Raw genomic sequence first — 26,922 nt, forward strand, 5'->3', positions numbered from 1 at the left:
CTGCTGCCGGTGGGCAAGCACCTCTCTCCTGTAAGTGGGGGTTCTGACTCATTCATCCGGACTAGCGCCCTAATTTTTAGCCAGTCAAAACAGGGGGAAGACCCCATGCCCCTAAGCAACTCGGTGGAGGGGAGGCATATGGGTGGTCACAGCTCATCAGCCTGCTGCTGGTGTTGTACATGGGGAGGGGGGATATTGGGGGATATTGATATTGGAAAGCACCCCTTGAACCCTGCACTGCTACACCCATGCATCCTTAACATGCCTGGCCAGGATCAAGAGGGGGTTTTTTTGGCCCCAGTTTGGGATGCTGGGGCTGGAGGTGGGATGCAGATGCTGCAAGGCAACGCAAGCCCCACCACCTCTGGGAAGAGGGATCCAGCACCACCAGCATCTCACTGCAGGCAGCGTGGAGGGGGCCTCATCTGGCAGGAAAAATTATTCCCACGGACCACCCAGTCCCCCATGCCTGGCTTGGAGGTATTTCTTCCTGTATTTTCAGTCACAGGAACCTGCCACCGTGCCCAGGGTGGGGTGGGTTACCCCCTGCACCCCTTTTTCTCCTCAAGGAGAGCTACCTAACTGCTCCAGGCCTCCCATGCCTCCCATTTCTGGCATTAGGCAGCAGAGATTGGGAAATACCGCTTCTCCAGTCAACTCCAGAGGACAGAGCCCAGCACAGGAATCCTCTCCATAATCCCATTTACCTCCCCCTCCCTTCCCTGTGGGGATTTACGTGCTTCCAGCTGCGGATTTCGTCTTAAATGGTCAAACAGCATCCATCGTGGATGTGCTAACGGATCCGCCGGGTAACAGGACGCCTGTTCTGGCGACTAACGCCAGTGACATTTTATTTTACCTGGTTTCCATTCTCAAAGAGGCTCAAAATCCCCAGCAGTGGGACTCTGCCTCGCTGGCACTCAGATCCAAGTACTTCAGTGCTTTTTAGTGGCAAAACAGGGAAATTAGCTGATTTTCCAGTTGTGCTCATCAGAGCTTCAGCCCTGAGCCCTTGGCATGCAGCGTGGTCACTGATGGCAGAGCGGGCTTTAACGATGTCAATAAACAGCAAAGGGTCATTGCCTCTGTCTGCTGGACCAATTATGACTGTTTTAAAAGAATTACAATCTGTTTTTTTAAGGGGAAGCTCCTTATGTGAGTGGGGATGCTGGCTCTCATGCAACCAAGGTGCCACATGGCTGTGGGTTTTCCCTGCACTTGAGGCTGGGATGTTTCTTGCAGCCCCAACCCATCTGTGAGTGAGGGGATGGGGTACAGGCATCGCTTTGGGATGCTTTTTTGGGCTCTGCTGGCCATCGTGCCTGTTGCCCGTGAGTATTTTAGTCGCCTCCTCTCCCCCCACCCAGCTCCCCTGCACCCAGGAGATAGCGATGCTAAGACGACAGGGCAACCGTATCGCCCCACCACAGGCAAGATGGGGGCTGCCCGATTAACGCTGTGTGGGTTTGGGTGGCGGCAGTCCCCCATCACCCGGGGATGATGGGACGCTCCTACCCGTCTACGTCTGATTTGCAGCCGCAGAGCCCCGAGGAGGGGTGGCTCAGCTGCATGTCAGGCGCCCACACATTTCACCCGTGCTTACATGACACGTTTATCGGGGTCAGCAGCCCCCGGTCAGGAAGGGAAAAAAAACCCCACCACGCCAACAAACCAACCCAAACAAACACAAGATACCGAACCCCTTGAGGAAGGGGCTGGCGAGCAGCATGCCGAGCGCTGTGCACAGCAGCAGTCTGTGGTTCACCTCTCACTCACCCTCCGTTTGCCCCCAGTGCTCCACTTTTGGGGATTTCCTGCCCCAGAAGTACGTATGCCCATGCAGAATGTTGTTTCAGTGGCTGTTTTTTCTAAAACACATCCCCTGACCCATGACACAATGCCCTGAATTCTGCTTTTTTACCTCCTTTCTTGGTCCCTACCAATCCCTCCATGGCAAGACCATCTCCTGCATCCTGGAAGCAGTTGCTGACGTTCGCCCCGTCCCAAACTCAACGGTAACACCCATGTCCTGCTGGGAGGTGGAGGGAAGAGCCTGGACCTTGGGCACTGCAGGGATAGGAGGGTTTCTAGGCTGGAGGCCAAGCCCCAGCCAGAGCAAGCTCTGGCTCTGCACGGGTGCAACAGGGAGTCAGCCGCTGAGCTCAGCACCTCACCTCTTGCACCATCCACCGGGTTGCCCAAGGGCTTCACACACGTGACAGAAGCCTGCAACCCAGTTTTACCAGAATTTGTGACTTACGAAGCAGCTTGTCTTACCAAGGGAAGGCAGTCACTGCAGCCGTGTCCATGGAGAAGCGGGTCTGCATTTATCTGCACCCCATGGGCCCCAGGGCCCACAAATGCTATCACACGCCAAGCAAAGGCGTGCTGCCCTAACCCTCTGCGTTGCAGCTGCCATGTCCTTACGCCCAGCTCCCATTCCTGTGTTATGCAGTACTCCAACCTCCCCGCCGATGCATTCGTCACCTCCATCCAAGGTCCTCCTTGAGCACTTTGCCTTCCCCTCTTCACAGTGCCTCCAGCCTCAGCACGAGCCCGCAATTAGGGCTCTTCTGTAATCGCCAGCAGTCTCTCTACAGAGCAGCAGCTCATGTTTATGTTGAGATGGGGCTGAACCAGGAGCAGTCACCCCCAGGGTCCTCCACCCTGCCAAAAAAGCAACGTGCTTCGCCCAAAAACAGGAGGAAAGTGTTTGTGATCCCTCTGATCTCCCCCAGGATCTATACATGCTGTTTACTCTGCCAGGAATTTGCAGTGCCATCTGCCCCCGCCAATACTGGATTTACTAACGCAGTCCTGGTGCAGCTCTTCCTCCGTAGGGCTGAGGGTCCACACGAGACTTTCAGAGCAGTGTGGTGAAGCAGATTATTTGCCTGGAACCTGGAAAAATACCCACCCTCTGCCTACCACACTGGGTGAGGGACATGTTCCCCTTGATGAACACATTTTTCCTCAGCGAAAGGGGAAGATTTTATTAAGTTAAAAGTTGAAGGGTGCAACAGAGCAGCAGCAGCTGCCACCTTGGGGGAGGTTGGCTCTGGCAGGTGCAGCAGCAGCCTCACAGCTCCTCTTCCCTGAAAAGGAGAGACCCCATGGCTCTGGGCTTCTGCCAGTTCAAGTTCTTCAAGGAGCCAGTGGACAGTCACAGAGAGAGCTTGATCATGTGGACTCTTGCCAAGGTCTCCTCTTTCAAAAGTCCCAGGCAAGCAGGTCCATGGCAGACTGCCCCTCCCAGCAGGCTCCCTCCTATGGCTTATGTGTCTTCTCCGCAGGTCCCTGGGGGTGGTACAAGCCGGGAGGGGAGCATGGTCCTCACCGTACGTCCCAGGGGGGGCCGCAGAGACATTTGGAAGAAAGGCAATATGTGCCGAAGGTGGCTGTGTGGCCAGGAACAACGGGGCTGGGGAGAGGGAGAAAACCAGATTCTCTTTCTCAGGTTAGAAAATGCTGGTGGTGTGGTAAAAATTTTTCCCCTCCTCTTCCCCAGGGAAAAAAAAAACCTCTATAAAATATAATTTTCACATATAAAATCCTGAAGAAGGTGCATGTAAGGAGCCAGTCCAAACAATGTGCTCAGGTATGCAGGTGAAAGCGGTTCATCAAAAAAAGCTTTGGGAGGGGAGTGAGGAGGTTGGGGGAGGGTTGGATTCTTCGCCAAGGCGGTAACAGATGGGACTCAACCTCCCCTTCCCCGCAAGTGAGGAACGGAGCAAATACAAAAGAAGAACAAATAAACAAATGAAGAGCAGACCTAGAGAGAGAGAAAACCAGAAATGGTTTAGAAACACTCCACTGAGTGCAGAAACACCGTCCCTTCTGCACCCCGGGAGGTGACCGTCTGGTGACCTGCTACAGACCCACTCATCTCGACACTGCTTGGCACCCATCAGCAAGTGCTGGCGGAGCAGGGTGACCCCAACCCCAACGGCCACGGCATCCAAGCAAGAAGCAGAAGGGCTCTGGACAACAGGACACCTTCATTCTCATCACCCTGTCTCCCTCCCCAGCTGTGGCAGGGATGCTCTGCGGGCACATGTGGGCGGAGGCTGGGTCTTGTCAGGGCTGCTTTGATGCAGACCTAAAATTTCCATGCTGTGATAGAGAAACCACTTCAAAGGTGAATGCAGCAGAAACATCACCTACGTAGGTAGTGTGTAACTGCCCCCAGACTGTCACCCACACCATGGGGCGAAGGCCAGCATGTGGCCGGCTCCCACCTCCAGTGTGGTTGAGCAGCACTTGGTGCCGGCTGCAGGAGCATCAAGAGCAGCATGGCGAGAAGAGGGCTGGGGACCTAGGGAGGAGATCAGGGACAACAGGAGGGCTGGGTGTGCAGGACGAGAGGATGCAAGAAGCAGAGAAGGAAGAGTTTAAGCCAAAAGTTCCAGCGCTGAGTGGAGCAGGAGGAACCGGCAGCTACATCCCCCTGTCAAAGCAGGGTGTCAGCAACCTGCGCCCGCAGGGGTTGTCACGGTCCCCCCACCAGTGCTCACCGTTACTCGCCGATGCTGTTGCACAGCGACTCCTTCTCCTGCAGAGCCGCCATGGCCAGGCGCAAGTGCTCCTTCAGCTGCTCGATCTCCCGCTCCGAGCGCACCTTGATGTGATTCAGCTCTGCATAGACGTCCTGGTATTTCCCTGAGGCAAATCTCTTATCCTGCCAGGGGAGGGAGAAGGGTCAGCAGGTTTTAGGGCTGATATTAGGGAGGGGGGTGGCAAGGAGAGCCCAGCGGGAGAAGGGCCAGCAGGTGAGGAGGGGAGAGCCAGCCCTGGGTTTGAAGCTCATCCCAATCCGGGACACGCAGAAACCACTCAGAAAAGCGCAGAGGCAGCCCTTCCCAAACCCTGGGCTGGGGAGCAAGGCAGAGTTGCTGGTCCTGCAGCAGCAGGGATTTGCAGCATCACGTTGAGGAGGCCACATGGATTTTATGTGTTTTTTTCATGTGCCTTTAGGCCAGCCGTTTCAGAAAAATAAACCCCACTAGAGACGCAGGTCACTGAAAGGGCCTGGTCCCAGCCACTTATATGGCAAAAAGTTTAAGTGAGAAAGTTATAAATTCCTGGAGCATCACTGAGTCTCAAAGCCTCTTTCAGGTTCCCTTTTCGCAGGGGTCTTTGAAAATCCCTCTGAAGGAGCTGCTGCCAGTGGAGGGAGCAGCACACCCAGCAATGGTGCTCAGCAAAACATGTCCACCCAGCAAGGGGACAACCAGGGGACAGAGAAGGTGGCTGGGTAAGTGGAGTGCTGGGCAGGCTTCATCTGGGCTTCCCACCTGGGAAAGAAGGGCTCCTGGCTTGTCCACACTTATATGTACATACACCTGATGAAACCAGTGGCAAAGTCTCCGTGACATTTCCCTTGTACAAGGCAAGTCTATACAAGCCTGTGCTCTTTGGAGCACGCAGCTGCTATGTGCTCGGGAGCAAGCTGGGATGAGGAGTACAGAGGACAAGAAGATTTGGCCTGAGCATCCTATCAAACCCAGCCAAACCCTGCTGACATGCAGCCCCGGTGCTCCCCTCCCTCCCTTCTCCACCCTCTTCTGCTGCTTTCTCAATGGCTCCCAGAAAACACCAACCTTTTGCATCATCTGCAGCTCCTCCCGGAGGCACTGCACCTCTTTCTTTAGGTACTGGAGCTCATTCTCCTTCACCCGCAGCAGCACCTGGGGCGAGGAGAGGAACCAGAGGTGACTCAAGAGCCGCCGCCTCAGAAAGGCTGGCGGGCCCTGGCGCAAGCGCAGCAGTGGAAAAGGAAGGAAGGGCCAGGAGGGCCGGGGCAGGAAGCGGCACCAGCGCCCTGGGAGAGGAGCAGAGGGGAAGCTTGCGTACCTCCTTCCTGCACTGGCCTCACCGCTCCATCCGGCACCCCCCTCCCACCGGCTCCAAGTCTAAACCATGGTGAGGAGGAGACCCCTCGGGGTGGGGATGGAGGCAGCGGGGCAGCCCAGGGGCACCCCCGTACCTCCAGCTCACAGGAGCTTCGCTCATTGTTGTGCGGAGAGCGGTCCCCAGAGCTCCGCGATGAAATAAAGCTTCGCAGCTTCCCGATCTCATCCGAGAGGCGGGTCTGCAGCTCCTGCAGGAAAAAACGAAAGACGTCAGGGTAGCCATGGTGCGGGCCTCTCTGCTGTCCTGACCCCTCCATCTCCATGCCAGCCCTGCCCAACCTTAGAGGCCTTCTTGCAACCCCCTGCCCGTACCCAACAGTGGCACCTACAACCAGCAGCAAAGAATACACTTGATGTATTTAACACCATACTTAAGACAGGCCCATCTACAGCCTCTAACTCTTAATTTTTTTTCTTTCTGATGTTAAAAATCTCAGAACAGAAGAAATATGAAAAAATACGTGAGTTTTAACAGAGGGGCTGTGCTGTGCAAGGGAAGAATGCACTCTGTGGTCTCTGCTGGCAGGGAAAGCCCCTCTCTTGCCTGGTTTTTCCGGAGGAGCTCCTTCCCCTCCTGCTGACAGCGCAGCAGCGTCTGCTCCCGCTCCTCCGCCTTCTGGGTGAGCTCCCCGATTTCCAGGCACTTCTGGGAGTACTGTTCAGAAAGCACCTGCAGCTCCCGCTTCAGGGAATCCACATCCAACCTGTCAAAGACGCACCAGCTCATCACTGCCCCGCAATCCTTGCCGGCCACTGGCATTGCCTTTCCGCCCGTCATGGTCAGCTTTTGCCCCCCATCAGTCACTGGCACAAAATAATGTCCTCTGTGGACCAAGGCTTCAGTTCCCATCCTTTCGCATATGAGCATGGTGTTTCTAGGAGCTTCAAGCCATGCAGGAGAAACAGAAGAGCTTTCCATAAAGCCAACAGAGGGAAGAAGCTATAGGGAAAACAGAGGTGCTATATGGAAAATGGCCAAGCAGGGGATAAATCTCCCTGCTCTACAGCTCCAGCAGCCCTGGCAGTCACCACTGGGCACCCACTGCATCCAGGGAGGCGGCAGTGGGGACAGCTGGAAGCTACAGCTGCAGATGAGGTGCAGTGACACCGGCACACGGCGGCAGCATTGGGCAAAGAGAGTGAGAGAGGTGGTTTCTTACTGGTGCTGCTTCTGGAGGGCATCTGAGAGTGAGCCACACTGCTGGAAGCTTCGCGTCCTGCCCAGCTCCTTATTCATCTCCTCCCGGTGGGCTTTCTTCAGTGCCTCAATGGCTGCAGAGGGGGACGACAGGAGACTGGGGATCAGGCTGTGGATCTACCCACCAGTAGGGTCAGTAGTGTGGCTCCAAATGACTGAGACGACCGGTTTCTCTCAAGAGACATTTGGGAGAAGTGGGAGTGACCCAGGTGAGCAGAGTGTCCACTCCTACCTGCTGCCGTCGCCGCAGCCTCCTCTGCCAGGAGCCGCTCCTTCTCCTGCCGCAGCCGCTCCAGCTCACGCTGGTGGTGCCTCTGGAGCTCCTCCATCACTTGCTGGTGGGATGACTCCATCTCAGCCAGGCTGCGCTCGCAGGCCTCCTGCCATATTGGGGAAAGGAGGGGGTGAGGCACCAGGAGGGCAGGAGGAAGGACTTGAGCCAGGACAGGTGCCTGGCTGGGCTGATGTTTGCCTTTGCAAACCTCACCCGAGTCCAGGGCCACTTTGAGAGAAGTGAGGCCACTTCCCAGGAGGGTCTTTTCCTTCTGAAAGTGAGGTAGCACTGAACACAACCATTTGATAGGGCCACACATCTTCCAAACCCCTCGCGTTTCGCAGAGAAAGAAACGTTCCTCTTGCTCTTCTTAAAACTGAAGCAGCAAGACAGGAGCATTCCTCTTGAGCCAAGAGCTGGGAATAATGCGCCTGAAACCCCAGTCCAGACCCTCCACCAGGCTGCACTGCCTGGCTGGAGGAGATCCACAGCGGGCACCACATCTCGGTATCTGCCTTATAAATGAAGCAGCATCCCCGGGAATTAATGAAAACTGAGCCTCTTCTCCTTGAAAAGTGACACCCTGTACTGCCCTGTGGCCTGACGGAGGCTGCCAAAGAGCCCTCCCCAAAGCCTAATGGTTAGGGATCTTCCTCACACAGCTCGCCCTCCTTTCTGATGGCTCTGAGACCAAGGGGATGGTTCTTTCAAAGCTGAGCGCTGTGGTTAACTGGTGTTACAGCAAAGCAAAGCGGTTCCCACCTTGGAGCTATGCCTCCGCTCTCCTTCCAGGTACTGGCAGCACTGCCCCAAGCCCCTCAGGAACGATTTGTTCATCGCCAAACAATGCCAGAGTATTATTTTAAAAAGCCAGGGCCTCTAAGACACCAGCAGAGAGCCAGGAAACCATCATGTCCCCCGACAGCCCCTTGCCATCCCGTTCCTTCCTCTCATACTAAGGCAAAGGGTGCTACAACACGTTGTGGGAAGCAAGTCCTTGCTGGCTGCTCCTCCCTACTGAGAGAAGTGAAGCTGAGAAGCTCCACAGATTGACCAAAGGAGAGGAAAAGGCAAGGGATCAGTTCAGTGATCTGTCCACGGACTGCCTGCAAACCTCGGCAGACTGAGAGAGAACAAGCCCTTTGGGGAAAGGCCAAGTTTGGCCTCAGATGTGAAACGCTGGCCTTTTGAGATAAGTTATTAGGAGATAAGGTACCATTCCTCCCCACTCCTTTTGCTTTTTTTGACCATAAAGAGGCCTGTGAGCTGTAAATATTAAATCAAGATGACAGAGCGACTGGTAAGTGGCTGGGCTGGGCGCCACGGGACTTGCGGGTTTCTTTATCTGGGCTAGGTACAGCCAACCTGCTGCAACAGGCTCCACCAGCCCAAATTTCCTTCCCTCCAGTATCTTTCAATAAGTAGGGCACATCCTGAAATCTCCATAGCATGGTGGAACAGCAGCCTCCCCCTAGGAAGTCCCTGTGGGACATGACCCCACTTGCTTTGGACGAGTCCATGGCGGGGAAAATAAATAAACAAAGAGAAGTGTGAGGCTGGAGGGTGAGCAAACTCTGCTTTGCAGCCTTTCCCATGTGCCGTCCCAGCACACAAACGCGCTAGGCTGTCAAAGTGACCTTCAGGGCTCAGGTGGCTCTGGAAGAGACAGGAGATTCTCAGGAGCTGAGGGACTGCTTTTAACAAGGGATTCGGGAGCCCCTGTTAGCAAGAACCACATGCGGCAAGCTGCAAACCACTGGGGAACGCGTGGGCGCTTGGCAGAAAGCTGCTGACCCACTCCTGAGAGGGGGGATGGCTCATCCCTTCAGCCCAGGCCAGCATTGTGCCCATGCACAAAGTGGGGCACAAATCCTGCACCTCTCCCCCTAACTCTCTCCCCGACACTGCCCCCCCCCCCCCCCCCACCTCCTCCTCCACGTTTACACTCCAGCCCCTTTAAAGCCAGGCAACACACACCAGCCTTTATGTAATTAACATTGATTACAAGTAGGCCCAGTTAGGGTCACCATGGCAACACAATGATTAGCAATATTTGCTCTGCAATGAGCCGAGTCCCAGCATTTCCCAGTTTGCGACTGGGAGCGATCCCAGGGTCCTGTATCCGGTGCCTTGCTCACCTGTGAGATGTACCCCCGGGGCACATGGCCGTCTCCCTGAAATTTTGCCGCCTCCCGAAGGCTCTCATTTCGGGCCCGGCAGGACTCCAGCTGCGCCCGCAGCGACTGGACCTGCGCCAGGGAGGGGAGAGAGATGCTTAGCTAGGGGTGGAAAAGGGCCATGACCCGACCAACGTGCTGCATCCAAACTCTGGGCTTAGGGATGGGGAGGACCATGCACAGACAACGGAGATGCCTGCTTCCCACAGGAATGGCAGCCTGCCAAGGGACCAAACTGGCAAAGTCAGTCCCAGCCTGCTAAGTGCTAGCAAGGAGGCGAGGAGATATCCTAACTTCCAGAGGTGGATCTGTGCCGGAGGAAATCACTGCTGCACGTGTAGCTGGGACGACAGACAAGTGCACGGCTGCTTTCAAAGGCTGGCAGGTGAAGCACTTGCAGGTTTGGGAACAGCCACAGAAGAGAGGCTGCGGATGTACTCTGGGGAAACACAGACTCCACAAAAGCAGTGCCACCACCTAACTTATCCTGGACCAAAACATGGCCTGGGGAACCTCTCCAGGCATGCGAGAGCTGGTCTCCAGCCTTGCATTACCAGGTTGCAAAAGCTCCCATGTGCTCGAGGGGTGGAAAGTGGAGCCAGAAAGAATGAACATCTCCTGCACCTCTGGCTTACTCTTCTGCAGAGCCTCTCGTTGCCAGAGACCGCACTAAGGGGCCACCAGAATCCCAGTTTCAGAGAGGAGGGATGCTCTTACCTCCTTTTTCAGCACCTCGTTGGTGTCTGCATGGCCCCCCTTGCCCTGGTTCAGCAGTGCTGTCAAGGGCACCCGCCGCGAGTCCTTCAAGGGCAGGCGTTCCAGCTCCAGCCACTTCTTCTCTATCTCCTCATTCAGGCGAATCCGCTGGTCCTCTGTGAGCGGGGGAGCGGGGAGGTCCTGCTCCCCCACCTTGCGGGAAGAGTCTCCCGCTGGGCCATCGCTGTTTGGGACCCTGCCGTCGGGGGTCTCGAACCATTTCCGCCTCTCCTCCGAACGGACAGCCAGATCCCGCTCCAGCTCCTCGTGCTTGGGAGTTCGGTCGGAGATCCTCAAGCTCCCTCTCGTCCTCTGTGAGGACCCCTGATTCCCAGGGTCCTGTGGCAAGGGAGACAGCTCCACGTAGTCAAAGGCATGGCGCTGTCCATCTGCCTTCCAGTGACCGCCCTTCGAGTTCCCCTCAGAGCCCGAGCCCGGCCGCTGCTGCTCCTCTGTCCGGAGTGAGCCCTTCTGGGGGACGCAGTTTCGGAAGTTTTCCTTATCGCAGTCAGAGAGCCTGAAAACCAGAGCAGCAGCTGGTGAAGGGGAGGCACCACGTGGGAAAGGATACTGATGGAGGCACCACCAACTGCCCAAGGCTCAGCTCTCACTCAGCCCAGCCTTACAAAACCCTACCCTGAGCATGGAGCTGGGCCTGTAGCATCCTATCCCTCTGGGAAACGGGTTTCTCCATGGGGTAGGGAAGATTCACCCCAGTTCCAGCCATGCTGGTGGACAAACCGGGCTAAACTGATGGGGCGAGGCACGAGCAGAAGCCATCAGGCTCTCAACCCCTGCCACTGGCTGGTGTATGCAGGCCATGTTCAAGAGGAGCTGAGGGCAGGGTGATCCAGAAGTGGCTAGATTTCCAGAGCGGCCTTCCCAGTTCCAGCCTGCTAGGGGAGAGGGGCAGCAAGAGGGGGAAGAGGAGAAGTGGTACAGGGCAGCTCTTACTTGGTGACGTCCGGAGCACTGACAGGGCGCACGTTCTTCCTTAGGGCCTCGATCCAGTTGCGCCGGATGCCCGAGGTCATCGCCGACAGGGTGAAGACGGCATCCTTCGTCTGCAACAGGGAGGCGGTGGAGACCCCTGGCAGAGGTGCAGGCAGCTCCCATTCCCTCCCCAAGACCCCCAGGCACCCACTCACACGGGTGGTGAACAGCATTAGAGAGGCCACCCACTGTCTCAAAGACTCTTGGGGCAAAGTGGAGGGACGGGAGTGGAGACACGCTCTTTGCGGGGAAACCCGTTACACATCCTCCATGAGACCATCTCCAAGGAAAGGCAAAAGAAACTTTGCTGGCACACTGGCCAAACATGAGCCGGTGCAATCCAGCCACTCAGGTGCTGGGCACCAGTGCTGGGCTAGAGCAGCGGGCCACAGCAAAACCCAGACCATGAAGTCCCCAACCCCGTACACCTACAGAAATACCGGTTTTTGTGTTGCCTCAGCAGCTACCTCCTGCTGCTACAGCAAGTAGCAGAGGACAGAACTGTATTGGGGCCAGATCCAGGGTACGGGTTGTTACTTAGAGCACAGTCAGCCAGGCTACGCCAAGATCTGCAGTGCTCACCACTCCCTCCCTGCGGCTCTAGAGAAGCTGCTTTGGCCAACGGGTCAAGTAAACACTCGTGGCGTTTAGCTTGGCTTCTGGGCCACCTCCAGCACAGCCTTCAGCCAGCCCTACAAAGCCTCCTCCTCCTTCCTTTGCAGGCAGGCAGCACTCATGTCCCCAAGCACTGCCACCCCCGTGTCACCAACCAGCCTTGCCGGGCCACCGTCCCGGCACAAGGTTTGCACACCCTGCCTCTCAGGATCTTGGCACGGAGAGGGAGCAGGCATTCCCACCCGGTGTCCCTTGGTGCCGCTGCTCTGTGTCCACACGGTGCTGGACACTCACGTGTATCTGGAAGCCATAGTTGCGCTGCACTGCAAACTCCGTTACGTCCGTGCAGGAGCGGAGGTCAATTTCTCCATCAAGGTCATCAGCCTGCAAGCACAGCCACCCACTAGAATGTCAGTGCAAACACCTGCCGGCACCCTAACCAAAGTGCAGGCCACCTCTGCCTTCACCCCATAGTTCTCTGGGAGCCAATCACAGTTCCCTGGCACAACACGGCCTCTTTTACGCTGAGGGGCAGCCGGTAGTGTGGACAGAGAGCGTCAGAGATGCCCAGACATAGAGCCACCCCTTCTCCTCACCTCTCACCACTAACAGCCCCCGCAGGCTTCGCCACCCTGCCAGCCTGCCTTCCAACACCCATCCTCATCGTCACCCCTTGGCAAAGAGCAGCTCAACACCTCTGTTTCCTTTCAGGAGGGAAGGACACTGCCGCTTCTCCCGGGATCGTGCTGGTCACACCAGGGCTGTGCTCCTCGCCCCACGTGCACGGGGTTGGGAAGGAGAAGAAGGCTGGACAAAGGCTGGCCGTGCTTACCTCCTCCGCGTTCGAGTCCCGGTAATACCTCAGGCTCGAGTCGGTCAGCACGAACCAATGTTTCTTCCACTGCAGGCGGATCAGGCAGGGGGAGGGAAGGGAAAAGACAGGAGGGAAACGGATAGGAAGTTACTGGGGGAAGCGTAGGAACATGGAGGGATGCTCTGCGCCACGACCTCTCAACCTTCTCTTCCCCCTCCTCCACGTCCCTTCCCGCTCCCCCTTGTGCCCCTCGGCTGGGAGAGGGGCGCGGGGTCAACCTCCGTGCCCGCACACAGAGGGAGGCACCTCCACCAAAGGCTTCTCGCTGTCTTTCCCAGTGGGAGTGACCCCAGCGAGGGAGAGGGAAGGAAATCGGCTGCTCGATGGGGGATCTCTAGCAGCAAGGGTAGAGGGAACAGGCAGAGCCCTGCCTCAGGCTTACCTCTCCTGGCTCATCCAGGATAGACATCCATCCCTTCTTGAAATTGAGGAGATCCGGCTGGAGAAGAAAGGACAAAACAGAGGGTTACTGTCTGGGAGCGACCCACAAAAGGGCTTTTGATGCCAGGGGGTCGAAGGCGAGTCCCCAGTGGCACAATGATGGTGGGAATAGCCTGGCATCGCTTTCAGGAAACTCATGGGGGTGTAGGATCCAGTGGCAAAGGAGAACTGGATTTAGCTCTCAGCAGCAGGCAGTCATTCCTGTAAGAGGAAGCAGGAGATAAGGAAAGAGATTTAAAAAAAAAAAATAAAGGAAAATATGCAGCAGAGAGGTCTCCACAAGGTGCCTTGGAGGTGTTTATTCAGAGAGGGGGAGGCAGGGACAGAGCAGGCAGAAGGGAGTGCTCCACCGCCACCAGAGGGGCTTGCCTTGGAGACGGAGGCAAAGTCTCAAAGAACCAGACACACCTCGTCCGAACTCTGGCCACTGGTGTCCCAGAGCTACATAACCCTCCAGTAACTTCAGGTAACTTCACACTGACCATTTATTGCAGACACCAGTAGCTCTCTATGAAACAGCCCTCACCGCAAACATAGAGGAGGCAATTCAACAGCTGTGAAAACACGTTGCCTTTAAACGATGCGCCCCAGGGTAGAGATGAAATCAGAGTCACAACCAGTGCGCAATCCTCTCCCTGACTCAACCATCTCAAAGACTCAATCGTCTCCGAGGTGCTGGGGGCTCCTCTGTTCCAGCTCAGCCCTTTCTGCTCCCTCCCACTGCAGAGCCTGCTCTCGTCCAGCCTCGGCCACGGATTCCAAAGATGAGGAAAAAGAGTTTCACCCAGACCACCCCATGGTAGAAAGAAGCTTCCCTCCACTCCCCACCTCCTCCTAATCTCATGCCACCGGTGCGGCATCCCAACCAGTTTATCTTCTTCTCAAGGCAGAGCGCCGGAGAGCTGACTCAGGGGAATCGCTCTCCCTGGCTTTGCCCTCAGCCAAACAGGCTCGAGCTGGTCCTCCTTCCCAACCCTGCTGGTTCCAGAGAAGTTGCACCACCAAATAATTTAGCTTCTTCTCCCCAGGAAGCCAGTCTGGCCATCTGTCCCTTCTTCTGCAGCTGAACTGGGCAGGGACAGTGCCGCAGAGGTGACAGTGCCAGAGCTGGACCTCTCAGTGGGGTCTGCACCAGACTTGCCAGCTGTGTGGAAGCCACCAGTGGTTCCCACACGCCACAAAACCATCATCGAGACCCAGCTGGTGAGAAAGGGTGGCTCGGCAAGCTGATGGCCGCTCTGCACCCCCAAAACGAGCCTGGCAGCTGCCCCGTGAGCCCAGCTCCCTGGCTGCACAGCCAGGCCAAGCCTTTCCCTTGCTTTCATCTGCCTAAGCTGCCGCTCTTGGGTTACACCCAAGGTTATGGGGCAGCAAGAGCCCAGTACGGCCGGCCCACCCCGGCGCTCCCGCTATTGGTTTGAACAGGCACAGGGAGGCCCGCCAAGGGGAGGGTCACTGGCTGCTACGGCTTCAGACCAGCCAGAAGTGTTCTGAGCTGCCCAGGAATGGAGGAAAACCCGAGTGAAAGGACACAAGAGGCTCCCATGCCTCACCTCCTGCCGAGGTGACGGGCACTGCCAGCAGTTCGGACACAAGGGGGACGCACGCATCCCCATCCCTACGGACCCGGACGTCCCACTGGCCCCGCTGCTGCCCTGAAAAAGCACCCCGAAAATTAATTCCTTCCCCATGGCAGCAACTCCACCCTTTTTCCCGTTATCCCTTCCAATCCAGTGACTTCAGCTCCGGCTCCGAACTGGGAGCGGCAGGAGGGAAGGAAAGGAGGCGAAACGTCAAAGCGCAACCTCCCCCCTCCTGGGACGCACGTGTGCTCAGCAGAAGAGAGCCGGGCAGGCTCCGCGGAGGCCGAAAAACAATATAGGGAGAGAGGGAGCAAAAGGATTCCTGGCTGGCACTGTGCTACAGATCAGCTGGGTCTTGTCTTATTGAACATTTTTACAATCCCGAAGCATTAGGTACCAAATAATGAACGTTAACAGGATGTATGCTGCTGGGAAAACCAGCACCGAGTCCTGCCAGAACTGCTGCCCCCGATGCAGTGCTGGGGCCAGAAAATCCCCTTGGAGGGCTTCTCCCAAGTGGGTGAATTGCACAGGATTCCTGTTTTCCCCACCGGCTGTTTTCTCTGCCACCCCAGACACAGAGCTGTAACTCTGGAACTGGCTTTGAACTATTCCTGCCATCGCGGGGCCAGTACCATAGGATGAGGCAACAGTTGATGCACAAAGTACTTAAAGCCAATTTTCTCCCCCTCCCCACAACCAAATCCAACCTCCTCATATTGGCATAAAGAGCTCCAGATACCGGCAGGGAAGAGAGCAGGGTTCAAAACCGAACTCCCCATCCAGAGGAAATGGCCCTGGAGCAGGAGGAGGAAACGTCCAGGAAAGCCGAACTGCTGGGAGAGATCCGGGTGCCGGAGATGCGAGGATGTGGCAGGATGCACCCCCAGCGAAACTCAGCGCGGCAAAACGCAGGGCGGCTCGGGGCTGCAGATGGCGAGGCTTTGGCAGCAGCAATTTTGCCTGCTTGCATCCGTACCCACCGGAGTTACATGTTCAGCCCTGCAGCTGGCCAGATGGAGGCACGGGAGGGTGTCCCAAGCACCCGGGGGGACATAGGAGACTGGAAGGGGATCTGGAAGGACTGGCTCACAATAGCAGGTTAAGGAGAGGCAGCTGCCTGCTCTGGCTGAAGAAGGGCTACAGGGGAGGTGATAACAGCCTGCAAGTATCTGAAGAATGTAAACACCAAAGAAGGAAAGGGGATCGGGTGGGAGCGAAAGAATGGCTCCTGGGTGGCACAGAGACAGAGAAGCCGAAGAGAAGAAGCTACCGCAGGCCAAAAAAGCTCGGTGTCGGAGGAAAAGGATGGAATGGTCAGCTGTGCTCCTTCCATCGCTGGCCTCTGCCATTGCCCTGCCTCCCGCTCTTCCCGCTCCCAAAAGCTCCTCAGGACCGCGGGTCCCGAAGCCCCACTTTCTCTCACCTCTTGAAATGGTGCGAGGGGCTCTCGGCTTCCCGGAAAGCACAATGTCTCCTCTCCTCCAAAAAGGGAACCCGTTCCACAAGGAGCAGGCCCCAGGCCAAAACACAAAGCAAAACCTCTCCAGCTCAGTTTGGTGAAAGCAAAACTGCTCCCAGGCTGAAGCGTGCAAGCAGCTCCCCAATCTATACGTGCCCGAAAAAGCAAGCGGGTGACAGGCTCCCCCTTTCCCACCATCCCCGTGGGAAACGCCAGCAGGCACAGGCGGCCTGTCACCTCCATTACCCAACTCTGCTCAACAGCCTTCCTCTCCAGGCCGGCAGATGTCCGCACTGAGGAAGGCTCGCCCCAGGGTTGGGACGCTCCCTGTCCCCAAACCGCACCTGGTTCCCACAGGGAGCAAGTAGCTCCCCACACCTGGGGTGGTGGCGGTGGGTGGGGGGGATGCAGATTTTCCATCTGACTGCGGTCATCAGTGTGGTGAGTTTGGCAAGCCTCAGCTCGGTTCACGCTTACATGCGGCGTTACCGGTATCTGTGTAGGTGGGGTGGTGTCTGCCCGCTAATGAAGAGACGCTAATGAACGACCAAGGAAGAGCCCAGGAGGGGAACCCGGCGGTGACGAAGGGAGGCAAAGAGGCACCAAACCTCGGCCACAGCCTTGAGCACCCGGCCGGGCCGGAGCCCCTCGGGGGAGCAGCGGTGCCCCGGGGCGGGCAGGGAGCGGAGGGACCCCGGGGTGGCTGACAGCGGGGGTCCCGCTGGGGACCCCCCAAGGCCTGGCCAAGGGGGAGGAGAGCGGCCGGGGGGAGGGGCACCCACCCCCCGCCCTCGACCCCCACCCCAAACCCCGCACCCCGCGGGCCGGTCCCGACTCACCGTCATGGCGGGGGCGCCGCGGCCGGCGGCGGGGCCGGGACCGGGGCCGGGGTCGCGGCGGGGCCGGGCGCTGGCAGCCAGGGCGGCGGGGCGGCTTCAGCGGCCGGGCGGCTCCCGCGGCCCCACCATGCCCGCTCCGCCGCCCACCCCGCTTCGCCTTTTCCCTTCTTTTTTTTTTTTTTTAATTAAAAAAAAGAAAAAAGAAAAAAAAAAAGGAGGGGGGGGGAACAAAACCAAACCCAACTCAAAAAAACTTTTCTTTCCTGCCCCCCAAACTTCCTGGGAGGGCCCGGGCAGGCCAATGGCAGCAGCCGCCACCGCCCCGGCCGCCCGCAGCCAATGGAGCCGCCGGGGCCGCACGGAAAGGGGGGGGCGGGGGCGGCCCGGGGATGGGGGCGACGCTGGGGTTGAGCCGCGTCTCCCTCTCGCTGGCACGGGCAAAGTTGAAGCCCAGGGAGGGACGGGCTGAGCCGCTGCTGGCCCAGGAAGGGACGGGCGGGAGCCCAGCCCTTATCCAGGCAGGGTTTTCTTTCATGAAGGGAATTTTTTTTAATATATATTTTTTTTTTAGGCAGGGATTTGCAGCAGTCCCATCATCTGTGTGCACACAGCAGGGTCCTTACCTCCACTCCTAAAGCTGCTTGGTTTTATCCTCCACTCCTCCCCAAATGAACCCCTAACGCAGCCATTTGCCATCTTAGCAGAGGTGGTAGCGGGTCCCCTCTTGCGCCCCCTGAAAGGCAGCTGGCATGAGGACGGGGGCTTCCTGGAGAGGGTCCCAAAGGAACAGGGGAAAGGGGGGCTGTGCATCACAAACTGCCAGGCTGCGCTGTGCAATTACACCGAGGCGATGCTTCTCACCGCAAGGCAAAGCGAAGGTGCCTGCCCCAGAGCTCGGTGCCGAAGAAACCTGGGATAGCGGGGGTGAACCAGCCCCAGTTGCCCAGGGATAGCTCGGAGGTTTGGGCTCCTCTCTGGCTTGGCGCAGGGAAGCGAGGGAAGGGATGTCACCTGTTTCAAGTTTCAGAGACCTTTGGGAGCCTCCTGCCCGGCTGCGGTTTGTCCTTGTATAAAGCACAAAGCCAGGCCCTAGCAGGGGACAACCTGGCCGAGACGGCTGACGCACACCGAGCGGGACGGAGGCAGGGACTCGGGTGCAGCTGCCAGCTACACGGGCTCCCAGGATGCTTTCTGCAGCCCTCCAAAGCCTCTCTCGTGCCATTTTTGGTATCCTAGGAATGCCAACACTATTGCCGTATCTTCTTTCATGCCACTAAAGCTCCATGCGCATGAAACCCTCAGTGCCATCATAGCAGCAGGCAATAATAAAGAGAAGGAAAGAAGCTACGCTGAGATTTTAGTTCCAGGTCTACTGCTCACCCCTCTCTGGCTTTAAAAAAAGGCTCTGTGCCAGAGTTTCCCAACCTGAGAAATGGGCAAAGGATGAAGGGAAAGGGGAGTGTTAGTGAGCGAGGTGCCCAGGAGGTCATGGGAAGGCAGCACCGTGCTGGTCCTGCTCAAATCAAGTGCTGGAGACCCAGGTGCTGCCCACAGCAACCTCCAGGAACACCATTCCCAGGGCCTAGCCCATACCTTGTTGCGCTTCCCACTGGCATCCGAACGTGGCTGCAGGCTTCCCGAGGAGCCGGTGCGGCTTTGCGGTGGAAAGGCGCCTCCACTCAGCTGGGGCTGCAGGGGGAGAAAGTAGGAGCTGAAGTCATGGGGGTTTAGTCCTCACCTGGGTGTCCCAGATGCAAGCATCTGCCTCCCAGTATGGGCTGGCAGGGAAGCATCCTCCCCCCTCCCAGTGCCAGGCAGGCAGCGCGGCTCCCCTGGAGAAGCAGGGGTTCTGGAGGAGCTGGGGTGCACAGAATTGCGACCCAGTGGACCCACCCACTCTGTGCTTGCCAGTTTTACACTTGGCAGGGTCCCGATCACCTCTGGCTCCTGCCCAACTCACATGGGAAATGAGAAGCCTCTTGTTCCCCCAGTCGCTTTCCAACGGCTTCTCTGGGTTGTTTGTGTCTTGGGCATGCTCGGGACCCTTCCAGTTGTCCTCCAGCTGCTGTGCTGGACTCTCAGGCCTTTTCCAGCTGTCATCAGGCCGTAGTCCTACGACCAGACACCTAGTGGGGCTTTTCCGGTCCCTTTCCAGCTGGCGCATCAAGTCTGCATGGTACACGGGCTTCTCTTGGCACTTCCAGTCTTTCTCCCACTCCTGCGCTTGGTGGGCATTGCCCTGACCCCTCCAGTTCTGCTCCAGTGGTTGTGTTGGGCTCATGGGGCGCAGGGGCTTGCCTCGGCCTTTCCAGTCACTGACGGTGGCCTTCCCGGGGTGGGAGGGTGGCAGCTTTTCTTGAATGCTCTGCCAGCTGGATTCGGATGGCTTCGCGGGCCCCCCAAGGTGCAGTGGCTCCCTCGGCTTCACCTGTTGCCTCTCAGGCCCCCGCACTGGGCTGGGAGGGGAGATCTCCTTTTGGCTTCTCCACATGCTCTCCGTACGTCTCCCAGGACTAAGGGACCGTGGCGGTGGCCCTGCTCGGCTCAGCCCACTGTTACGTGAACTCTTCCCAAGGCTCGCGGGGTGCAGAGAGTCCCCTCGGCTCTTCCTTTCCAGGGCTTGCCCTGTACCCCCAACCTGCCAGGCGGCTCGGCCCCTCTCCAAGTTTGGGGGGTGGCCAGGCTCCCCTCGGCTCCTCCAGCTTTTTTCCGAGCGCCATGGTGGGCTGGCAGGCTCCCCTGCCTTCCTCTCTGGCCGGCGCGCTGGGCTTGTGGAGCGCGGGCTCCGGCTGCCTCTCTCCAGCAGCCAGCTGGTGCTGGGGGGGCGCGGGGGGTCCCCACGGTGCCTGCTGACCTTCTCAGGGTGCCGAGCCGGGCTGGGGGAACGTAAGGGCTCCTTGGGGTCTCTGCCGCGCTGCTCAAGGTGCCAGGAGAGCTGACGACCCTAGGGACATGGCAGAGAGCAGAGAGTCCTCTTAAAAAAAATAAATACCAGTGAGCAGGAACAGGACAGGATGGGAGATGGTTTGGTTAAATAATTCCTCAGACAGCAATTGCACCGCCGAGTGTGGAGCCAGCCCGAAATGAAGAGCAGCCTCTTGCACCCAAAGGGTGAAAAGGCTGCTGCCATTTAAGGGCCAAGAGTCCCAGTCCATGGCAGGGGGAGGGCTGGGAATAGAGGGAAGGGGGAGCAGGTGAATGGAAGAGAGAAGCATGTGGCAGAAATAGAGGAAAAACATGGTAGGGAAAAGCAACCCAGTCTGGGGAGCTGGGATGGTGTCCTGCCACATAGCCAAGCCTCACCTCCCTGGGCAGGCTGGGGCTGGACTGCCTCCGAACTAGGCAGCCTTTGCTGGGTGGCACCGGAGTCTTGCCATCGAGCCGGTCCAAGCGGCCCTCCTCCAGGGCCTGGAAGGCCTCCAGGGTCTCCGTTTTCCTGTGGGCACACACAGTTTGTCTGGCTGCTGCCAGGCTCAGCTCAGAGGCAAAGCCCCTGCAGACCCTGCACCACCTAAGTCTGACCCCGCAGACCTCCGCCTGCCCCACACCGTGTGTGCCATAGGCTCTCCCTGTCCCCATCACTTCAACCACCCCACTTTTTGTGTCCTGCTGCCTCACTTGTATCTTCTTCACGCTATTCCTTAAGCTTCCCTCCATCTGGTCCTTCACATCCCACCTACCTGCCCAGGACACTTCCTTAGTCCCCATTTATGTCCCCTCCTGCTCTGTGCTACCGACGCTGGAGCCACTCTCACTTCCCCAGCCAAGACCCAGCCAGCACTGGGTACTGCTTGGCATCCCCCATCCTTTCCTGAACAGCTCCTACAGTGCACGCTGGATCCCTGGGGAGCCACCAACGCTGGGACTGGGGACCACCTCTTTCCTTCCCCCTGTCCGTGACTTGCCCTGCTCTGCAGCACGTCCTGCAGCTTCCAGGAGGTAGGTGTGAGGATGAGGAGGGTGGGCTGCTCCCTCCACTTCCAGTGGAGCAGCTTTGCTCCACCTTTCCAATGGCCTGAGCTGCCTGCGTGCTGCAATGTGGGAACTCCCCAGGCTGGGAGGCACCGAGCCTAAACCCAGCCCTTGCTTTCAGGGAAATTTAAGCACAGCTGAAAGCTGAGCTTTGCCATCTAGCCCTGCTCTCTCCCTGAGGCATGGAGATTAGGAGGTGGGGGCCCCCTGACAGCATAGCAGGGCAATCCCCCAACCCTGACCGCTGTGGAGACCCATTGTTTCTCACCTGCGTTCGCAGCCAAATATCCTCTCCACCTCCACCCGTCCGGGGCTGAGCGTGCGGGAGCCGCAGCGGTCAACAGCATCCCGCTGGCTGAGGCGCTTGGGCTTGGGCAGGTCTGCCAGCACCGAGTACTCCTGCCTCTCCAGCCCGTGCCGCCCCTCTGCACCCCCACTGCCGGGGTGCCCGCCGGGCTCCCGAACCCGGGAGCTGGCCAGGTGCCCACCGCTGCCCAGCGGGTGGCTGTGGGCCAGCGAGGAGCTGGCGGCGGCACGTGGCGGAGTGGATGCCCAGGGAGGGTCGGTTTTCCGGCGCTCCAGGGAGAAATAGCCACTCTCTATGCGGTGCTTCGGCCAGCTCTCCTTGGGCTTCTGACTGGTGGCACGGCGCTCTGAGACGGGGAGAAGGCTGTTACTGGGGGAGGCATGAGCGACACGGGATGCCACCACGTCCACAGCAAAGCAGGTCTTCGGAGGAGAGCTAGAAATGGTCCGGGAGGGCAGAGATAAAACCCAGACTCCCTTCAGGTGGGGTGGGAGTGCTGGGACACAGCACTGTGAGCCAAGAGCACACCACACCATGCAGACAGAGAACACTCAGAAGACCCACTGTCCATGGTCAGCACAGAGGTGCCATCTCACAGACTCTGGGTCTCATGCCTTCGCAGGGCACCCATGGAGGTGTTGAACGCCTCCTGGGACCAGAACTGAGTAAAGAGATGCTAAATCTAAGTAGAGATCTGCCATGAAGTTCAGAGACCCTCGGGTGAAAAACAAACCAGAACTAGGATCTCACATGGGAGCAAACCAAGTGTACCTGCTTTCAGTGGGCAGATTTCTTTCCTAAAGCCCTGGGCTTCGGTTCTCACCCAGGATCCAGAGGGAACGGGCTGAGCCCACCTGGGTCTGTCTGCCTGCGGGGCTCGCAGACGCACCTCCTCCTTGTAGCCCACGTAGCTCATCATGTCCCGTTTGCCTGATCCCAAAGTGTTGTCCCACAATCGGGTCATTTCCCCGTCCTGGGAGACAAGATAGGGCAGATCTCTGCAAAGGGGACCAGTAGCTTTTGTGGGCTGAACGGAGCTAAGAGCATATATGAGAAGTTACAGGCCATTCAGCCCAAACCTGCTGGTGAAAAGGAACCAGGAGAGGAGCTGGGTGACCATAAGATGACCCCAACCCAACATCAATGGGCACTGCAAGAAACAACATAGAGAAATCCACATGGGAGAATACAAGAGTGAATCTCATGTGCTCTTTTGGGAGAGAGCCTCCTTTGTGGGGACTAAGGGTCTCAGCTGATCCCCCCCAGCTGATCCCCAGCAGAAGTGGCATTGAAGGGCTGAGGGGACTGGGGACACCAAAATAACCCAAACCACGAGAGATCCCCATCTCACCCTGGCAAGCGCGGAGTTGGCTTTGGCACAGGCGCTGGGGTCGGTGCCGGTTTCTCTGTGCTCAGCCTCAGCTCCGGAGCTGAGCGGGGGATATCCCCTGCTCTGGTGCCAGCTGTGGGGCAGGGAGAGAGGACAGCTGGTGGTCAGCACAGCCCGCAGAGCTCAGGGGCGGGTGTCAGCGCCGGCAGCCCAAGCCACACCGGCTCTCTCTCCACTGGATGGGATGGACAGAGGCTGGCAGAGCCCACCCTGGGGCCACCAGCCTTGCTCTAGAGGCAGTGAGGATGAAGGAGACTCTTTTGGTGGCCCCCTGACCTCTCATGGGACAGCCAAGAAGAACCCATTTAGTGGGCATGGCGTGCAGGTTGCTCAGCCCTTTCTCCCAGGCACTGGTGTGCAGAGCAGCAGGGAGAAGCCTCTGATTTCCCCCTGCTTGGCTTCCTTCTCCCCCTCCTCTGTTTTTCCCACCGAGGGGGCTCATTGGAGCAGCGCCGCTCCCGGCTGGTACTCACCTCTCCGTCCCCTCCGCTGGGCCCACGCACACATATACCTCACACTGTGGGGCTAAAATACGGAGGGCATCCCAAGGCCCACCTGGGTCTGCGTCACTGCCAGCATCGTGCCCTGTGACCTCCACAGCATGCTCCTGCGAGGAAGAAGTGGGTGGAATGGTGCAGTCAGCACGTCAAGGATGAGGAGGAAGGCCGCCCTTCGGAAACACCTGCTTCTTCTACCTCCTCTGAGAGCAGCTTGGCGTCTGGGGCTCTTGATGCGTCTCCCAGCCCACCGTTGAGATTTTTCTACTACTTCAGGAGACCAGAGAGGTCCAGCACGCTCCTACTCAATGCTGAATGCTGCAGGCATCCCAGAGACAGTGCACGTGGATGAGAGCTCAGGGAAACTTCTCCCCAGCGTTAGTGCTGACGCTGCTGGCAACCACTCTCCCTCGCCACCCAGACAGCCCAGGGAGAGGCAATGGAGCCAAGAGAGAGGGAGACTTTTGCAGAGGAAGCTGTAGCCCCAGACGCTGCCTCTCTCTGTCAGGGCTTGCAGGCGTCTCAGCATCCTCCCCAGCCCCGTTACCTGTGGGGCTTATGAGCAGCAGTGGGGGAGGCTCTGAGGAGCTGGCGTCTGCGCTGCCTTCCCTCCAGTGTCTCACCCGCACTGGGATTCGCTCAGAGGTGACAGCTCTGAGCAGATCACAGGCGAAGGGCTGAGGTAACCTTAGAGGGCCTGGGGCCAGGGGGAGAGAGGGAGAGGGCAAGGAGAGAGGAAGGCTCATTATTATTTCATCATCTCTGGCCAGTCACTCCTGGAGGATGGCAAACAACACGAAACCCTCCGTGAACATGAAACCGGCTGTTGCCCGGTCAGAGGCAGCCAAGCAGCTTGTGCATCCAGCCCTGAGCCAAGGGACTGTGTTGGATCGAGGTCTCAGCAGCCCAAAGTCCCCTGAGATTTATCCTCCTGCCTTCCCCTCCAGGAACAGCTCAGTGCAGCTGCCCCAGGGACAGGACTCAGCCCCAGCCCTACGACAATAGCCCAGAGCCACAGGAACATCCACCAGGACCATTTTTTAGGTGAGGCAGGCTGTAAATGCCAGGAGGCATCAAGCAGAGATTCATCCAGGGTGGGTCCCTGATCAGCTAGTTTCCTCTTCCCTCCTCATAACTTTGCATCCGTGACACCCCTGCTTTCCCTTCCGGGATCTATCGAGCCCCTTGTACCAAATGTGCAGCCCTTCCCCCAAAGGTGGCTGGGGGGGGGGTTGGACTAGATGACCTTTGAAGGTCCCTTCCAACCCTAACCATTCTATGATTCCCATGCCTGGCAAGACTCACTCCCCATGTGACCTTCCCCCAAAGACACCTAGAAAGCCTGGCTGAGCCTTTGTTAGGGATTTCCTTCTCTACAAAGGCACATGGAGTTCCAAGGTGGAACAAAGGGGCCCTTAACAAAGTATTCATAGCCTCCAGGTAGGATGGAGGAGCTCACCTGGATAGCGTGCTGGTGATCCCCTGCGGCTCGGAAGCAGTGCTGGCACAGGCTCTTTGCAAATATGTTGGCTTCAAAGTTCATGCAGGGCACATCATCTACCGAACCAGACATTGTCCGTAGCAGGGACGAAGATCTTTGGCTGCTGGGTTGCTGGCAGGGCACAGCCAGGAGGAAAAGGAGGAAGCAAGAGCAGCAGAAGACCAGAGCTTTTGGTTCCCCAGCCTCAGGCTCCTGTGGGAGCAGGAATGTTATTCCCAGACTGAAGTTTGCTGCTTTCAGCTGGCAATACTGGAAAGGCATCCAGGTGCAAGGCTGTCAGTCAGATCCGTACAATTATAGATAATAAAAGGGTATGCTCCAGCACAGAGCTCTTTTAGATGGGAGCACTGCACTGCACCTTCAAATGACTGCTGACAGCCCCCCCCAATCTGAGAGTCCCTGCGAACAGCGGGAATGATGCTCACATCTTGCTATTTTGTTTGATGAAAGTTTTTTTTTCCTTCAAGCTCTCTTAAAAGGCACAAAAAGGAAACCCTTCTTCTTGACTATGCTGCTCATAAAGGGATAGCTATAAGCAGCTTAGGAAATCTGGAAACCCTCTGAGACTTTTCCTAAACTTGTTGATCCCTCTAAAATTTCTGAGATCTGAAGGACAGTCAATTGCAAAACTGTGAGAGGCAACAAGCATTGTTAGCACAACAGCTGGGTTCCACACTTCTGTCCTGGCTTTTCGCAAGCATCCTGCCCACCATCACCTCCTCCTTCCTGCAGGGTTTGAGAGTGAGTCCTTGGATTTGAGGTTGTGATCTGTGCTGGGAGGGCTTCGCTTAATTTGTCTGGAGGAGGCACCAACAGAAGGACAGGAAATCAGTGCGGGATGAGTCCAGCATCCACTGTTCCCCTAAACATGGACACTGGAGTCAGAGCAGCTGATCAAGGCTATGGCTGCTCCCCAAAACAACCAGGGCCAACTGTCAATGCCAAAACCAAGCTCTAATTTTTGTTTGTCAGTGCACTTATTTGCAATACAGCAACCTGCACTGGTGCCAACCTCGCAGCCTCCATCCTCGCCTTGGGGCATGGTTTTGTGACTCGTTCACACCCAAACCCAGACGAGAGCCTAAGCACTCACCTGTCAGGGATGCAGCACGAAACACCCCAACACGGCTGCCCACCCCTGCCCACGGAGTGCCACTCGTGAGTGGAGCCCACAGCACCCCACTGCCTGATGGGCAAATCATTGCTCCCCACATCCCTTAGGGCCTACTGCCAGGATAATGCTGTGATCCCTAGAGCCTCTGGCATGCATGGATGGACTGATGGATGGATGGATGCATGCATGCAGCCATGCCCAATGCTCCCAGTACCTCCCAGTGTCCCCAGTACCTCAGGTCCCCTATGGCTCACAGCACCTCGCCGCCCGCCGAGCTCCCCCCTCAATGAAGCTGCCCGTGAGAACGGCGGGGGGGGGGAAGACCACCCCCCCTCCCCCTCATTGGCTGCCACCCAGCAGTGATTTGAATATCGCCCTCTGAGTGGCTGGCGGAGGCGCGGGCACCCACGTGTCGGTGGCAGCGGGCGGCCGATCGACCGGACCGGACCGGACCGGACCGGACCGGGCCCGGCGGCCCCAGGGCTTTAGGGAGGCTGGGTCTGGGGAGGGGGCACCGGGCTGCGGCTCATCCCCCCCTCGCCTTACGCCCTCACATCTCTGCCTTTGTCACTATTCCTCGTGAAACACGCTTAACTTCTGGCCCCCATTGCTCCTGCTGCCGTCCAACTTCCTTCCCTTCCCGGTCCCGCTGAGCGTTAAAAAAAGTTTAATTTCACTTTTCGTTCACCCATTGAAGGCAGTTCGCAATCCACTCTTCAAACCTGTCTGTCCCATACAACCCCAGTCATTCAGCTCCATTAGTCCCCAAAAGTGCTTATCACTCTCCCAGTAACTTTTTTTTTTTTTCCCCCCAGTTCATTTCTGGAATACAATGCTGGAAGCGGCAGTGGGATCGTACTGGGTGCAGCCTTGAGCCTGATATGCTGCTAAAGGGCAATAAGTACAGCGCACGCACTATCACACAGCTCACGCACAGGCTGCTGCCGTGCCTCTGTTGCACCGCGCTCCTATTTTTCCCGCAAGCGTCTGACCTTTTTTGGCTCCCAGGCTGGTTTT

General features: G+C 57.6%; 1 protein-coding gene across 2 annotated transcripts; it reads right to left on the reverse strand.

Moving 5' to 3' along the window:
- Window positions 1-1,088: 1,088 nt before the first annotated feature.
- On the reverse strand, window positions 1,089-24,965 carry TRIOBP (TRIO and F-actin binding protein). 2 transcript variants are annotated; one of them, XM_086753278.1, is made up of 19 exons: window positions 24,750-24,965; window positions 23,267-23,400; window positions 21,365-21,838; window positions 20,428-20,560; window positions 19,085-20,068; window positions 18,718-18,813; window positions 13,182-13,238; window positions 12,758-12,826; window positions 12,220-12,309; window positions 11,272-11,381; window positions 10,279-10,834; window positions 9,523-9,633; window positions 7,343-7,490; window positions 7,073-7,184; window positions 6,457-6,616; window positions 5,987-6,100; window positions 5,601-5,687; window positions 4,515-4,678; window positions 1,089-3,772 (listed from the first exon to the last, which is right to left on the reverse strand). In XM_086753278.1, exons 1-18 carry the CDS (start codon window positions 24,861-24,863, stop codon window positions 4,517-4,519), a joined length of 3,711 nt encoding a protein of 1,236 aa, XP_086609404.1. In that variant the 5' UTR covers window positions 24,864-24,965; the 3' UTR covers window positions 1,089-3,772; window positions 4,515-4,516. The 2 variants fall into 2 exon arrangements, with proteins under 2 accessions (XP_086609404.1, XP_086609398.1); XM_086753272.1 differs by having other exon boundaries at window positions 1,089-3,421; window positions 24,750-24,937.
- Window positions 24,966-26,922: the final 1,957 nt, after the last annotated feature.

Source organism: Chlamydotis macqueenii, chromosome 1, assembly GCF_036417535.1.
Source record: "Chlamydotis macqueenii isolate bChlMac1 chromosome 1, bChlMac1.mat, whole genome shotgun sequence".
NCBI classification, from domain to species: Eukaryota; Metazoa; Chordata; class Aves; order Otidiformes; family Otididae; genus Chlamydotis; species Chlamydotis macqueenii.

Coding starts and splice junctions, on each gene's coding strand:
- TRIOBP (XM_086753278.1), bottom strand. CDS start 24,863: ATGTCTGGTTCGGTAGATGATGTGCCCTGCATGAACTTTGAAGCCAAC. Junction 11,382..12,219: donor ACTATGGCTTCCAGATACAC/GTGAGTGTCCAG, acceptor TCCCTGTTGCAG/ACGAAGGATGCCGTCTTCAC. Junction 7,491..9,522: donor CCCGGGGGTACATCTCACAG/GTGAGCAAGGCA, acceptor CCAATATGGCAG/GAGGCCTGCGAGCGCAGCCT.